This window comes from Haemorhous mexicanus, chromosome 10, assembly GCF_027477595.1.
Source record: "Haemorhous mexicanus isolate bHaeMex1 chromosome 10, bHaeMex1.pri, whole genome shotgun sequence".
Taxonomy (NCBI): Eukaryota; Metazoa; Chordata; class Aves; order Passeriformes; family Fringillidae; genus Haemorhous; species Haemorhous mexicanus.
Window position 1 is genome coordinate 24,760,354 of NC_082350.1, and position 16,578 is coordinate 24,776,931.

General features: G+C 45.6%; 1 protein-coding gene across 1 annotated transcript in view; it reads left to right on the forward strand.

Moving 5' to 3' along the window:
- The first annotated feature begins 2,383 nt into the window (after positions 1-2,383).
- PPM1L (protein phosphatase, Mg2+/Mn2+ dependent 1L) overlaps positions 2,384-16,578 on the forward strand; it is a 70,006-nt gene continuing 55,811 nt past the window's right edge. Inside the window, exon 1 of the mRNA XM_059855837.1 lies at positions 2,384-2,956. Within this exon, the coding sequence (XP_059711820.1) occupies positions 2,558-2,956 (399 nt within the window). The 5' untranslated portion in view covers positions 2,384-2,557. The remainder of the gene's footprint in view (positions 2,957-16,578) is intronic.

Sequence of the window (16,578 nt, forward strand, 5' to 3'; positions counted from 1 at the left end):
ATGAATTAATTGGTGAGAGAGAGCACCATCCTCCTTATTTTACATTTATTTTTTCTCTCCTTAAGTATAAAATTAATAGAATTTAGAAGCCATGATAGAGGTAGTGATATAATAATATTATAGAATATATATTAACAATATTATTAATATTATTAACAATATTATTGTAGCTAATAAACAGTGACACATTTATATTGCAGCAAAGTGACAAATAAATTGTGAATTGGTTGGTAAGAAAGAGCAGCATTCCTCCTATTTTGCATTTATTTTATCTTCCCCTAACATAAAACTAATAGAAATTTAAAAGCCATAATAGTGATATTAGTGATATTATTAGAATTATTAGCTACACAGTCTGTAGCTAATAGACAGTGACACATTTATATTTCAGTAAAATGACAAATAAATAACAAATTAATTGGTGGGAGAGAGCATCATCCTTCTTATTTTACATTTATTTTATCTCTCCTTAAGGATAAAATTAATAGAATTTTAAAAGCCATAATAGAGATAGTGATATTAATGATATTATTAGAATTATTAGCTACACAGTCTGTAGCTAATAGACAGTGCCACATTTATATTGCAGTAAAATGACAAATAATGAAATGGTTGGTGGCAGTGAGCAGCACCCTCCTTATTTTACATTTAAAGATAAAAGATAAAATCTTTCCCTAATATAAAACTAATAGAAATTTAAAAGCTCAATAAATATCATTAATATCAACAATATCATTAGAACTTTTGGCTACACAGCTTTTTATCAGCTGCACATTTCTGTAGGATCAAAAATATAATTTCCTTGGGGGTTCTTATTTACCCCTGTTCAGGACACAGCCTCAGTTTTCCTGGAGCATTCATCAAGTACTTTCAGTTAATTAATCAGCCTCATTAGCTGCAGGAGCTGCAACCTTATTCCCCAACTCACAAGTGCAGATTTTGGCATTTTGGGTAAAAAAAAATAATCTGTGGCTCAGCACAAGCACGTCGTGACAGAGGGGCAGATAAAGGGGAGAGGTTTTTCTGGGCCTGAAATGTAAAATTTTGGATAAAATGCTAACAGAGTGGTTTGCACCTCTCACATTTAAAGCAGCATCATGGTTGTAGTTAATATTTGTCATTAATTTTGCTGTTTCTCGGAGCTGGATGTGAGAATGGGACACCGAAAGGCTGAAATTAGAACTTTGGGTTGAGCAGGCTGGGGGCTCTGTCATTTATTTCAGCTGAGCTTTGGAACAAGTGGCAAAACAAAGAATTTACAGCACAGCAACAACAGCGCAGAGGGAGTGGGAGCTGCTGGAAAACCTGGGATGCTCCCGGCTGAAATTTACCATTTTCCAGTCAGAATTTCAGGTTTGGGGTTTGGGGCTGGATAATTCACTTTGTGTTTGAGGCGTTGGATTCTCGTGCTGGCTCCGACGCTCTCTGAGTCTGGTTGATGGATTTTGTGTTTTGTGCCCCACAGCTGGCAGCAAACAGCTCAGGCACGGCCTTGAATTGTTTCTATTTAAATATAAATATTTATGTTATCTGTTATTCTGCTCACACACACAGCTCGTGGTTTTCAGTGCTGTCAGCGCAGCAAAATGGCAATTTACACAAAGGGGGCAGAGAAAGAAGAGAGATGCTTTGGGCTTTTTCCCAACAAAATGCTACCCTGGCAAACTCTACTCTAAGTTTAATAATTGACAAAATCCTGCTTTGTTTCCGTTTTGACTGCGAGCTTGTGAAGGGAACTGGGGAACACGCCAGGGTCAATTTCATCCTTTAGAAGAACCCCAGGATGGTTTGTGTTGGCAGGGACTTTAGGGGCATCTCATCCTATGGGCAGGGACACTTCCCGCTATCCCAGGCGGCTGCAAGAACACTTTGATTAAATAACTTTGATTAAATAATGTTTAATTACACTTTTAAATAATTTTAATTTTGAAAAATTATTTAAAATAAATTGATTTTATTAAAATCACTTTGATTAAATAATTTTGATTTTTTAATTTTAAAAAATTTTTATTTCGATTCAAATCACTTTGATTACATAATTTTTTTCTTTTTCCCGGCTCTTTCCCCAGCAGTTCCCAGCCTACAACTCCCAGCATGCCCCGCACCCCGCCCGCACCGGCGCGCTCCCGCGGGGGCTGCCGGGATTTGTAGTTTAGCGGCGCGGCGGGGGCGGCGGCCGGGACGCTCCGCCCGGGTGGAAGGAGGGCGGGCCGGCGCCGGGCGCGGGGGACACGGGACGCAGGTACCGCGGGCGGCCCCGGCAGCCACCTCCCGACCGAGCCGCGGCGCGCAGCGGCGTTCAGGAGGCATCCGGCGGCGCAGCGCTCGGCGCATCCATCGGCGGGCCCGCGCCCCCGCGGCACGGACGGGACGCCGCGGGGCCGGGGCGCGGCCGCCGGGAGCAGCGGGAGCGGAGCCGCAGCGAGCGGAGCGGAGCGGAGCAGAACGGAGCGCGGGGCTCGGCGCTGCCCGGCCGGCCGAGCATGCACTGAGCGAGCGGCCCCGGGCTCGGAGCCGCCCCGCTGCATGCTGTGGGGAGACACGGTCGCGATAATAAATGATAGAGGATACAATGACTTTGCTGTCTCTGCTGGGTCGGATCATGCGTTACTTCTTGCTCAGACCGGAGACCCTGTTCTTGCTGTGCATCAGCCTGGCCCTGTGGAGTTATTTCTTCCACACGGATGAGGTGAAAACCATTGTTAAGTCCAGCAGGGATGCGGTGAAGATGGTGAAGGGCAAGGTGGCCGAGATCATGCAGAATGACAGGCTCGGGGGTTTAGACGTGCTGGACGCTGAGTTCTCCAAGACCTGGGAGTTCAAGAGCCACAACGTGGCTGTCTACTCCATCCAAGGCCGCAGGGATCACATGGAGGACAGGTTCGAAGTAATCACCGACCTGGTGAACAAGACTCACCCCTCCATCTTCGGGATATTTGATGGGCACGGAGGAGAGGCAAGTGCTCAGCTGGAAAAAACCAATAATTCAACAACACCAGAAAAAAAAAAGGGGGGGTGCGGGAGGGAGGATGGTCCAAGGCAAGGCGTGGATGTGTTCTCACCCACCAGGTTTGTGTGGCTGTCTTCTACATTGTGGGGAGGGGATTTCCTTGCTTTTTGGAGGGCGGTGGATGTCTCGAAAAAAGGGCTGTGTAATCCTGCCTTCCCTTTATCCCTCCTTACCCCTTCCGCGCTCAGCACGGCGCAAATGTGTCCGTACCCCCTTTGCCCTTTGCAGTAGTAGAGGTTTAATTGAAGGAAAGGCTGCTGGAGGTGGCTCTGACGTGCGTGGAATAACGATGATGAGCACAAACTCCCCGGAGTCATCTTTTGTTACAGCCAAGTGTGCTGTGATGTGATTTTGGCAGCGGGCTGGCTTCTCCCCCGGACAGAGCCGGGCTCATCGGCAGAGGTGAAACAGGAGCGCTGCTGGAGGATGCTAAAGCGTGTGTGTGGAAAATGTGCTGTGGGTAATTGCCTGTCCAGGGAGCCGAGCGCGGTGTTGGGGCATTGTGTTTGGGAGTTTATGTCATTAAAGAGCGCTGTGCCTGCCCTGGAGGGAAGGCAGCCAAGCCAAGGCATCGTGGCGCTCGCTGCTGGGCGACCTCGCCGCTCTGCCGGGCACGCCGACGATCGGGATATTCCGTGGTTTGCGGATGACAAATGTTGGAACTGCAGCTTCCTCTGCCTTTAGGATGTGGTGCTGCCACGCAGCTTTTGGTGTGGCACAAGGCACGCGTTTCGTAACTCTGGGCAAGGACGAGGAGTTCGTCCTTGTGTGGCACAGCAGCTCCGGCTGGGCGTGAGGGAACCCGCCGGGGTGACGGGAGAAATGGTGGGAATTTTCTGTGAGGGAGGGTGTTCCTCCAGCTGCTCCCCCGGATCCAAGAGTCCAGATCCTTCCTGGAAAAGCTCTGGCAGTGCCCAGGCACTCACGGGGCACAGGGGTGGCAGCTGCTGCCCTGCTAAACCTGGAAGGGCTCCTGGAAAATCCAGGCCCTGGGCTCGGCATCGGGAGCCGCTGCCAGCCTCGGGAAGGGACCTGGGCTCTCCTCGCAGTGTCGGCTCTTTGGCCCCCTTTAAATTAACGCAAACTCTTTGGGTATTGAGGATTGTCGACTTGATAAAAAACGCCGAGCCCTGGTTTGGGGTATTCTGTCTGATTTCAGGTGGGCACAGCGGTGCCAGCTCCTCCTGGCGTTCTCGGGCCAGCTCCCTGCGCACGGAGGAGCACGGGTGGCACTGTCCGTGGGACACGGGTGGCACTGTCCGTGTGTCCCTTCCCAGCTTTTCCCGGAGGAACAGGAGCCCTGAGCAGTTCCCTGGGGCCATCTGGCTCTTTAGTGGCCGGCAGGAAGGTGCCTTTGTGCGAGCTGAGCTTCCTTGCGGGAACCGAGCGGCCCCAGCAATGGGGGCAGGACCCGAGCGCTGTTTTCAACCAGAGCTTGTGGGATCCGGCGTGAAAGGGGGATCTGATTTCTTTCATTAATTTTGTAGCTTGCCCTGCACGAAATGGCAAGGCTGAGGGTATTGGATGACCCCCAGCTAACGCAGGGAATGTTGGCATTTAGCTAACGTGCCCCGTGGATGTTGCCTGCTTTGTTGGGCGTCTTGAAATTCCACCCATGGCAGGCGGGAATGCCGGATCCGTGGAAAACTCATGGGCCTTTTGTATTCTGCTTCCTCAGAACTTGCTCGGATGGATTCAGTGGCAAAGTACAGGCAGGTTTTTAATTTTGAAAGGTTCAGCAGAACTCTCCCCAGATCTTTCTAAATTTAGTGGTTTATAAATGTACCCGTCTCGCATCTGTTATTCATAATGGAATCCGAAGTGTTCTTCATGGCCTTTACTCCTACAAAAATAAGTTGAGGACCTAATTAGTTTGGAGTTTTACATTTTAGGTAAAACTGTTCAGAAGAACATGAACTGTGCGCTGTGCATACAGAAAAAAAAAAAGAAATAATGAGGAACGTGTTTTTTTCTAAGCAGGTTTTGTAATTTTGAGTAGAAAACAAGAGAGAAGAAATAAAAATTTATGCTCTTATTTAATCCCTAGTACATAATACTACATTTTAAGTCTCTGTTTGAATGGGGGGTTTGTATGTCTTCATTTATTTTCATTTTTTAAAAACATCAAATGCTCTGTGAAACGCTTCATCTACGCACTTGGCAAAGCCTTTGTGAAGGTTAAATTTTCCATATGGGCTCCCATTAAATTTCTTTATGTATATTTCAGGAATAAAGAACAGCTGATCCCTGGGGTTATGCGTGAAACAGACTGTTCTGTATGGGGAGAAATTTGTTTTTCCCAACAGCCAATACCAGGAATGAGATGCCAGATGAATTATTTCCAGCTATATGCAAGGGAGCCTGTCTCCATTAATTACTTCCTGCCATATCCCATTGAAGTGGAAGGATGGAGGAGCATGATTCAAGCAGCTTCAATTACTGAGCACTGCTAATTTATTAAGATTTCTGGGCTTTCATATCACCGACATTTTGCATAAATTCCGCTTTTCTCTTATGTCATTTCCTCTTCCAGCTTCCAGTTTTAGCCTGGATAGGTTGGCAGACATTGCTTTGGATTTTGTGGGTGGCTTGAGAAGGGAGTAAGCAAAAATAATTATGAATGCTCTGGTTTGCTGCAGTAACTGCTGAAAGGCAAGAATATTTCAGAGAGAAAATTGGATGGTGGGGTGTGTAGTGCAAGCTTTTATTAAAGGTTAGTTTCTTGGAGAAACTTTTTTTATTAAAGGTTAGTGTCTTGGAGATATAATGGTAATGATGATGATGATGATGATGACAATGATGATGGATGATAATAATAATAACAATAACAACAACAAAACAACAACAACAACAATAATAATAATAATAATAATAATAATAATAATAATAATAATAATGCAGAGCAGGTAGAGGTCAAAGAAGACCTTTCTAGATCTTCCTTTCGTCCTTCTAGATTTAGAAAGAATAAAGAAAAGTTGCTGCCTGTTGTCTCACTGAATGACTTTGGCCAAAGGATCATCCTTCAAGGTGATGGAACTTACAAAAGAAAAACATTTCTGCTCTCTCATCAGTTTCTTTTTAAGGTTTAAAATGGCTTGAGTGCTTTTTTTTCCCTTGCCCTTTTCCCTTTATTTAGGAATTTTGGGGCTGTCCAGGCTGGAGGATGAAGCAGTGTCAAACTGCACAAATGACCAAATAACAAATGATGAGCTGGAAAGCTGAGCAGAGGAAAGGCTGGCTGCTTAATGAGAGTGATTTCCCTATTTTAACTACCATTTACTCTCAAATATTTAAGGTTTAAGCACGCAGTTTAATGAGATCTCAGCATTAGACAAGAGCAAAATAGCTCAGCTCCCATCTGCAGTTTTATAGTTATGGCTCTGCTGTAAATCATGGCTTTTTCCTAACCCTGTGGGGTGAAGGTTTTAAAAATAATTATGGTAATAGATAGTACCTTCCTCTGCCTGGGCTTGTTTGCAGTTGTAAACGGATGTGGAAAATTACAGCTCAGTAACTGTCTCATAAAAAAATGTCTCTTTTTATTTCCCTCCACCTCCTGAATGGGGACATGGCAAGACTTGTCCCTCATGATGTGTAGCTATGGGTAAGAGCTTTTCTCTGCCTGGAATAATTGGGCTCTGGAGCTGCTGAGCCAGTGTTTTAGGATGGAGAATACACCTTTTTATTTTTAATTTTTATTCCCAGCGCAGGGAAAGGCTGGGGAGCTGGAATGGGGAAGGAGAGAACGGTGTGGAAGTGGCTCCGTGGGGCTCAGGACCTTGAGATCAGCAGCACCAAGTGCTGGCAGAAGTCTCTGGTTACTGATTAACTCAGAAAGACACAAAAAAAAAAGAAAAAAAAAAAAGGGAAAGGTCAGAAGATAATGGTGGAGAGTCCTGAGGAGCCTGGTGTGAGGCTGAGGTGAGGCCTGGAGGAGAGGGCACTGTGCCAGCTGTGTTTGAATAAACCTGCTGTGCCTTCCAGTCCAGCTCTCTGATCCTGACAGCAGAAGGTGTTTGTGCTGTGCTGAAAGCAGAGAAAGCTGCCAATTTCACAATTTTAGTTCATTTTTTGGTGGTTTTTTAAATCTGCTAATTCTCATTCCAGCCCCATCCCTGTGATGCTGAACTACTTAAGCAATCTCAGCAGTGAAAATTTACCTCTCAGGCTTTTGAGTCAAGGCCATTCAGGATTGATGGCCTGGGATTTTATAAAAGGTAGGAATAAATCAAACACAGGCTTTGGAGTTTCTCTGGATGTTACAGCCCAGTTGTAAGGAGCAGTCTCTGAGGGTTTGCAGTTTTTAAACAGAAACTGCCAGCATGGTTTTCCTTTTATAGTAATTTCCTTGGGTTTCTAATCTAGAATCCACTGCAATATGCCCAGATGTTTGAATAAATATTTACATAGGTGAGGTCATGTTGATAGGCAAGGCCCAAATCTGCTTATGAATTCCCCTCCAGTGGCCTAAAACACAAGTCAAAAATGATCTACAGGAACATTCCTGTCATTTTGTTCACTTTATCTAAGTTTTATTCTTGCATCTCATGCTCCAGGATTTTGATTTTTCACCCTGCAGCACCATGCTGATTCGATTCAGGGTTAAACTCTACGCTCCTTTGCTGTACAGAAATTGATTAAAATGCTGTAAAAAGCTGTAATTGGAAGGAGGAACTTTAATTGCTGCCATTCAGGGCTGTATCATTGGGTGTAGGATTGAGCCTTTTTTCAATTTTGATAGAAATCAAGAAGTCCATTAATTTTTAATATGTTTTGCCAGCTTTGTTTTAATGGGTGTTTCCCTGTCTGGGCTCTCAGGCTGCCAGCAGATTGCCACTGCTTTAATGAAATCAATTTTGATTATGAGATGCTTTCAGATTATGAAAGTCATTGAAGTTTTCCCCATGATCTTGAGGAACTCAAGACTCCTCCACAGGACGTGTTCCTGTTGGGAATCGCTGTGCATGGGGAAGAAACAATCTTGGAGCGGTGGGATTTTAATCATTTCTGTTCCCTAGCTCAGGAGTTTGGATACTTTTGTGTTTAACTGTGTGAGAGAAACAAAAATTTCACGTCCTCTGTCATGTGGGTTAATTAAACCAGCAGATTGCTCTGCCTGCAGTGTGGTGTTTCCAGCAGCGCTTTTGGAGCACGGTAGGATTTCTCCTCCCTCCCTTTTTGCTGGAAACCCAAATATTGACGGTGTAAATTGTGCCTTAAAGCTGTGATTTGGCTTCTGGCAGTTTCACTTCTGAAACAATCTCCTGGCACGTGGTTGCTGTGTTTTGCTGCTGGCTGGTTTCTGCTGGTGGCTGCAGTTTCCTGCAGCAGTTTTGGCACTGTGGCCACGTCCCATGCTCATGGCAGGATTCCCATGCGCTGCTTTTGGCACTTCTCAATTTTTTCCTCGTTTTCTCAGGACTTTTCAGCCCTGCCCCTCTTCATCTGGGGTTTTGTGTCTTCCTCAGCACGCAGGTATTGCCTGCTCTGAAGTGAGATTTCAGCTTTCCTCAGCCCCAGCAGCCTTTGGGCGCATTGATCTGCTCAGAGATGAGTGTGATCGTGCTGTGAGATCAGCCAGGTTTTGGGATCCAGCCCTGGAAGTGTCCCAAGGGTTTGGAGCATCCTGCTCTAGTGGGAGGTGTCCCTGCCCATGGGATAAGGTGGGCTTTAGGGTCCCTTCCACCCCAAACCAGTGCAGGAAAGGCAATGCAGAGGAACCTGGCACTCGTTTTTCTCAGGTCTCGAGGTTCAGGTCTTGCCCTTCCCTCAGAGCACAGAAACCCTGACAGATCTGGGAAAAAGGAACAAAATGCTCGTGTGCTCCTCCTGCTTTGAATCTCTGCCCTTGCAGGGAGACTTCCCAAACCTAATTTAAGGGCAGCAGCTGCTCTAATTAGGCACAGAAAGTCACACGCCTCTTGCTCCAATTTTTCACTGCAATATTTGGTAAATTCTCCAAGTTTAGGTGAAGTCAGCCCCCTTTGGGCTCTACTGCACCCCTGCTCTGTGCCCCACACAGACTCCTCAGCCCCATTCCTCATCCCTGCTGGTCCTGTGGCCACACCTCTGTCCCTCATGCCACAGACCCTCAGGGAATGCCGTGTCCCGGGGAGCTGTGCCCATTCCAGCCCTCCTGGGACGTGCTTTAAAACAGAGTTTGGAACTCCAGGTTCCCTCTGGCTGCTCCTCCTGGAGCTCAGGTTCACCAGATCCCAGCCCAGCTGGCCAGACCAGTTCCTCTGGCTCAACCCCAGCCCAGGAGTTCCCCCAGGTAGGAAATGCTCATCAGCATTTAATGACCCTATTTCTTTATGAGCTGTAGAGTTTCACTTCACCCAGAAGCTCAGGAAACAGCAAAGGCTGCAGGTGAGGCAATCCCAAAAAGAAGTTTTCATCCTGGCAAAAATGTCCATGCTGTTGTCATTTGTGTGTAAAATCAGGAGTTGTAACAAGCTGCAGATGATTTTTTTTCCTTTTTTGGGCTGTTTTATCTGCTTTTACTCCTGTTTTTCAGCTGGTGTTTAACACTTCAATGTTAAACACTGGTGGTTTTATTAAAGCAGTTTAAAGCTCGTGCCAGAAGTAGGTTTCATTTGAAAGCAGCACAGCTTTGAAAAAATGCAAATTTCATTGCAGTTTACCAGAGAAGAAAGGTTTGCAGGTGCCAGAATAGTGACAAATACTCAGGGTAAGTAAGACTGGTGAGAATGGTGAATTTGAGTTGAAATAGCTGCTCATTTATGCCGTGAAATTGGTGTTTATATGGCAAATACAGCTTGGACCAGATCAGGCCTGATCCAGGAAGCATCAAGGGAAATATTTTGGTCCCACTAAAAACCAGAAATAACAGAAAGCTGTTGTTTAGAGCAGGCTCTCAGCTCTGGAGGGGTTTGCCATCAAATAATGTGGATGGAGGAGAAATCCACCTTTCCTTCTGCTCCTGTGGGAAAGCCATCCCAGAAAAGCAGCTGGTGGTGGATACAGTGAGCTGGGATCTTGGGAGAGGAGCAGAGTGGACAGGGGGAAAGAGGGGGGAGAAAAGGGGAGAAGGGGAAAGGGGTGAGAAAAGGGGACGGGGGGAAGGAGAGGGGAGAAAAGGGGAGAAGGGGAAAGGGGTGAGAAAAGGGGACAGGGGGAAGGAGAGGGGAGAAAAGAGGACAGGGAGAAGGAGGGGGGAAAAAAAGGGGAGAAGAGGAAAGGGGTGAGAAAAGGGGACAGGGGGAAGGAGAGGGGAGAAAAGGGGAGAAGGGGAAAGAGGGGGGAGAAAAGGGGACAGGGGGAAGGAGGGGTGAGCAGAGTGGACAAGGGGAAGGAGGGGTGAGCAGAGTGGACAAGGGCAGGAAGGAAGGAAGGATGAGCAGAGTGGACAAAAGGGAGGGAGAGATGAGCAGAGTGGACAAGGGGAAGGAAGAAGGGATGAGCAAAGGGTCAGGGGGAGGGAAGGATGAGCAGAGGGGACAAAGGGATGAGCAGAGGGGACAAAGGCAGGGAGGAAGGAGTGTCATTCTTTGGGTTAAGCCCATCACCAAGCCCTGAGAGCAGCGTGGCAGCACAAAGGACTGTCCTGCTGCTCCTACAAACTGCCTGTGATGCTGGGACATCTCCTGCTCTCATCATCTGTGACCCTGTCTGCTCTCCAGCTGTGGGAGCAGCTGACATCTCCAGCCACACAATCACAGGAGGTGTTTTCACATTGCAATTAGCCACAGCTCCTCGTGTGGGCAAACCTCAAAGCTCCCCTGGAGAAATGAGCTCTTATTTGCATTTTACTTTCAGCACCAAAATGTTATCCCTTGCAGATTTGCTCATTGTCATAAGTGTTGATAAAGCCTTTTTTATTTTTTTTTCCCTCTGAATCCCCTTCAGGGGTAAACATTTGATTTTATTAAGTTCTGTTATAATAGCTGAAGCTGTCATACAGCGCTGCTTTCAATCAATATGCTTTTTAATGTAATAAATCTCTTTACTTTTTCATTCTCCTCCCAAAAGAAAACTGCTGGAGGGTGTGAAACATTTCTTCTGAGGGAAAAGTGCGTGGTCCATAATACAGCTCTGTGCTGTGCCACTTCTTTAAACCTGAATTTAAATGGGAATGTGATTTATTTCAGGTAATCTGTGCATGCACTGCATTTTCCCTGGAATGTGTGCTCCCTCCAGACAAACACTGAGGTATTGAAATATCTGATTGTGGTTGGCATGAAATAAAATCTCTGTCCAAAGCTGTGTGCTTCAGGAATGAAGTGTGGGAGTAGGAGGAAGGGGAGAAGGAACATGCTTGTCTCTTTAGTGTTCTTGATGTTTATACCCCTGAGCTTTCATCTGCTTTCGTGCTTTGCAGAGTGAATTGGTTTTTTCTGATTTTATAGCTTTTTTTTTATTGCTCAAGTGGTTTTGGAGATGTCTAAGATGTTGGGTAGGATGTAGAAGGTGCTTTTCGTGCTGGGGTTTTTTAACATGGGTTTATGTGATGTGGGTCCTGAGGTTTTATTTCTGTTGGGGAGGAGGGAAGTTGGGCAGCAGTCTGGATAATCCCACCAAACAAAACTAATTTTTCATTGGATATTTATTCCTAATTATCTGAAGTTTGGCTGTTCATTATTGTGGGAGAAAAGGGGAACCACAGCTGAAGTTCAGTGGTGTGGAAGGAAAGGGAAATCCTGGCTGAAGGTTGGTGAACAAAGGGAAATCACACCTGAAGTTTGGCTCTTTGTTGGTGTGGAAGAAAAGGGGAATTAGAGCAGGAGAAGTAGGAAAAACCAGTCTCCAGCTCCCAAGGAGGAGAGAAGCAGCAGGCCTGGGAAGGAGACAATCCCAGTTCCCCAGAGTGGAGTTAACTCAGGGATGTGCACTTTGGTGGGAGATGCCAAACTGGTGGAATCCATCCAACAGCTGAGGGGCTGGATTTGTGTGAGAGGTGATTCCTGTGCCAGGATGATCCTGGTTTTATTTGGTGCTGGATTTGTGTGAGAGGTGATTCCTGTGCCAGGATGATCCTGGTTTTATCTGGTGCTGGATTTGTGTGAGAGGTGATTCCTGTGCCAGGATGATCCTGGTTTTATTTGGTGCTGGATTTGTGTGAGAGGTGATTCCTGTGCCAGGATGATCCTGGTTTTATCTGGTGCTGGATTTGTGTGAGAGGTGATTCCTGTGCCAGGATGATCCTGGTTTTATTTGGTGCTGGATTTGTGTGAGAGGTGATCCCTCTGTCAGGATGATCCTGGTTTTATTTGGTGCTGGATTTGTGTGAGGTGATTCCCATGGTCAGGATAACCCTGGTTTTATTTGGTGCAGGATTTTGATTCCTAGGTCAGGATAATCCTGGTTTTATTTGCTGGATTGTTTTAGGGGGTTCCTGGGTCAGGATGATCATGGTTCACCCTTGATGCTGGATTTGTTATAGGGGATTCCTGTGCCAGGATGATCCTGGTTTTATTTGGTGCAGGATTTTGATTCCTGTGCCAGGATGATCCTGGTTTTATTTGGTGCAGGACTTTGATTCCTAGGTCAGAATGATCCTGGTTTTCCTGAGTGCAGGACTTTGATTCCTGGGGCAGGATGATCCTGGTTTTATTAGGTGCAGGATTTTGATTCCTGGGGCAGGATGATCCTGGTTTACCTGAGTGCAGGACTTTGATTCCTGGGGCAGGATGATGCTGGTTTTATTAGGTGCAGGACTTTGATTCATTGGGCAGGATGATCCTGGTTTTCCTGAGTGCAGGATGTTGATTCCTGGGGCAGGATGATCCTGGTTTTCCTGAGTGCAGGATGTTGATTCCTGGGGCAGGATGATCCCGGTTTTCCTGAGTGCAGGATGTTGATTCCTGGGGCAGGATGATCCTGGTTTTCCTGAGTGCAGGACTTTGATTCCTGGGGCAGGATGATCCTGGTTTTATTTGGTGCAGGATGTTGACTCCTGGGGCAGGATGATCCTGGTTTTATTTGGTGCAGGATGTTGATTCCTGGGGCAGGATGATCCCGGTTTTCCTGAGTGCAGGATGTTGATTCCTGGGGCAGGATGATCCTGGTTTTCCTGAGTGCAGGATGTTGATTCCTGGGGCAGGATGATCGTGGTTTTATTAGGTGCAGGACTTTGATTCCTAGGTCAGAATGATCCTGGTTTTCCTGAGTGCAGGATGTTGATTCCTGGGGCAGGATGATCCTGGTTTTCCTGAGTGCAGGATGTTGATTCCTGGGGCAGGATGATCCCGGTTTTCCCTCGGTGCAGGCTGGGGAAGCAGCCAGCCCCATGCTTTGGCAGCTCTCCTTTGTGGCTCCCCAGGAAGCCCTTCCAGTGCTGTAACCCCGGGGGTTTTGGGCACTAAACTTTGCCCTCTTTGTCTCTGCCACATCTCCGCCTTGCTGGCACAAATTCCAGCCTGAGCTGTTGCTCAGGACAGAGGGGACAAAGTGTGGGAGCAGCTGCCAGCTCCGTGGTGGTGCCAGTTGGCATCAGCCAGCAGAGGAGAGCCCCCCATAAATACTGACATGGAGCTGCTCCAGCTGCAGAGAATTTGGGTGACACCCTCATGAATTTTTGGTGCTGTCACCAAAAAAATCCATCCCTGGAGTTTGGCTTTTTCAGAGGCTCAGGAGTGGTTGGGAGTGAAGCAATGAGGGAATCTCAGGGGATGAGCTGTGCAGGGAAGATCTGTAATCCCTGGCAATTAGGAAAGTGTTGCTGAGGTTAATGGGGATATTATTTTTAACTCTGAGGGCAGGAGCAATCTCCTGCCTCCGGGATGGAATTATTTCAATCAGTGCTTTAAATAAGCACTTCTGTGATGGTTTAAATTGACAAACATTTAAATCATCAACCTGAATTCTTTTTTAGCTGTTATGTACCCTGATAAATTCACATTATTTTTATTTTGCATTGAGGCATGAATGGTATTTACTACCAGTGTTTAGTTGTGTGAGGTTGGGATTTTTTCCCTTTTTTTCCTCTTTTTGTGGATATCATTACTGTAAATAAAAGCTAAATAAGAAGCCAAATGCTGTGGTGAGATCAGGAACCTTCTCCTCAGACTCCATTTATAAGTGGAATCATAGACAAGAATTGGAGATAATTCTGCTCAGGGTAACCACATCTTCACAGAGAATGATGGCAAAATAATCAATTCTTTATAACAAACACACGTTTTTTTCATGCTTTGGGGAGAAAGTCCTGGTAGGAGCTGGTTCCCACGTCAATAACTCTTTTTCTTTAACCTTCAGAGGCAAACACGTGCTGTTCACATCTATAATTCTAATTAATTGTTATTTTAGGGTGATAGACTATATTCTCAGGCTTGGAGAAACAAATTTTGTCAATAGTTTTGTTTTTAAACAATTAAAAAAAAATAGGTAACTTAACATTCATTCTTTCAGCTGTGATTATTTTCAGTATCCCAGGCCATGTCAACCTCTTGGAGTTAATAAACATTTTAATTAGATTTTTTTTAAGGTGACAAAGTGTGTTCTCAGGCTTTGAGAAATGAATTTTTGTTAATAGTTTTAAACGACTTTTCTTTAAAAAAAAAAGCAAATTCTTTGCCCTTTTGTGTTGTATCACAAGGGTCAGGCTGCAGCACTGCATGTGATGAGTACAAAAATATTCCAAATAAATTTAGGGAATAACTTGGGATGTACTGGAGCACTCCAGGCTTCTGAGCTGCCCGAGCTGGAATTTGTGTGCTCTGAAGTGTCCATGTGAACACTCACTCTTCCAACTGTGATGATTTTCAATATCCCAAGCCATTTGAACCTCTTGGAGTTAGTAAACATTTTAATTAGATTTTTTAAGGTGATAGAGTGTGTTCTCATGTTTTACTTTTAAACAACTCTTCTTTAAAAAAAAGCAACTTCTTTGCCTTTTTGTGTTGTATCACAAGGGTCAGGCTGCAGCACTGCATGTGATGGGTAGAAAAATATTCCAAATAAATTTAGGGAATAACTTGGGATGTACTGGAGCACTCCAGGCTTCTGAGCTGCCCAAGCTGGAGTCTGTGTGCTCTGAAGTGTCCATGTAAACATTCACTCTTCCAGCTGTGATGATTTTCAATATCCCAAGCCATTTGAACCTCTTGGAGTTAGTAAACATTTTAATTAGATATTTTTAAGGTGATAGAGTGTGTTCTTAGGTTTTACTTTTAAACGACTTTTATTTAAAAAAAAAAATCAACTTCTTTGCCTTTTTGTGTTGTATCACAAGGGTCAGGCTGCAGCACTGCATGTGATGGGTAGAAAAATATTCCAAATAAATTTCAGGAATAACTTGGGATGTACTGGAGCCCTCCAGGCTTCTGAGCTGCCCGAGCTGGAGTCTGTGTGCTCTGAAGTGTCCAGGTAAACCCTGAGGGCTGAGCTGCAGAGCCTCAGGTGGCACAGCAGGAGAGGCCAGGGAAGAGTTTCCAGCTGCAGGTTGGAAGGAGTTGTCCCAAGTGCAGCTTTTAAAAGCTGTTTTGGCACAGTGCTGTCCATCTTACTAAGGAAAAAGCTGGCTGGGAGGGAGGATGGTGTGGGTGGGTAACAGGAGAGGGTGAAACCTCAAACCTATTCTAGAAAAGAGATATTTTTACTGGAATGTTTTGTTGCTGAGTTTCCCAGCACCTGCAATTGACAGGAGAGATAAACACAATTCCAGTGGCAAACACCGTTCAATTCAGGCTTTTTTAAAAATTGAAAACTGGTTTTTTTTTTCTGTCTCAGTGGCTTTAATTGACCTCTCTGGGCCTCTGATTCAAAGTCTCTCAAAAGTGGGTCACAAAAACCTGGTACACCTCTGTGAACAGGTGTTTCCAGCTCATTTTACAGGCTCAAATTTCTGCTTATGTCTCTTGGCTGCTCTCACACAGGCCAGGAACACAACTGAAAATAGAAAGTTGTGGCCCCTCTCTTGTTTTCTCCCAGAGGCAACTGCTCCTTTTTTTTTTTTTGTTGGATTCCCCTGTGTGCCTTCTGTTATTTAATGTGACACCAGCACCTTCCTGCTGGGCTCTGCAGGCCCCTGGCTCTTTGTTTAATGGGATTATTAAGAAATTAATGGCACCTAAGACAGGGCAGCACCAATTCTCACTCCAGATCGAGGACCTGGGGGGTTTTTTCACACCAAAATCAGAAACCCTGGTTTGAACCTGGCCAAACCCTGAGCTGCTGGGCATGTTGTAGGTGCATTTTGGTTTGAAGCAGTGGTTTTAGTTCAAAAAGTGATCTAAAAGTCAGGCAGGGGTGGGGAGGGGGGGCTTTCTCATCCCTGCCTTCCTCCTATTTGCAGAATTTATGGCATTTTGAGACAGCACAAAAAGAGCTTGGTTTCTTCATTTATCCAAAAATAAACTGAAGGTGTCAGCAGCCCGAAGGGAGCTTTGAGGGAAAGTTTGGAAAACAACAGTGAAACAAAGAAAGTCTTCTCCTTTCTGGAGGTGTAGTGGTTTCAGGAGACCCAGGAGTGAGTGAATTCACCCCCTGAGTGAATTCACCCCAAATTGAATTAACCCCAAAGTGAATTCACCCCAAATTGAATTAACCCCAGAAGTGAATTAACCCCAGAAGTGAATTAACCCCAGAAGTAAATTAACCCCAAACTG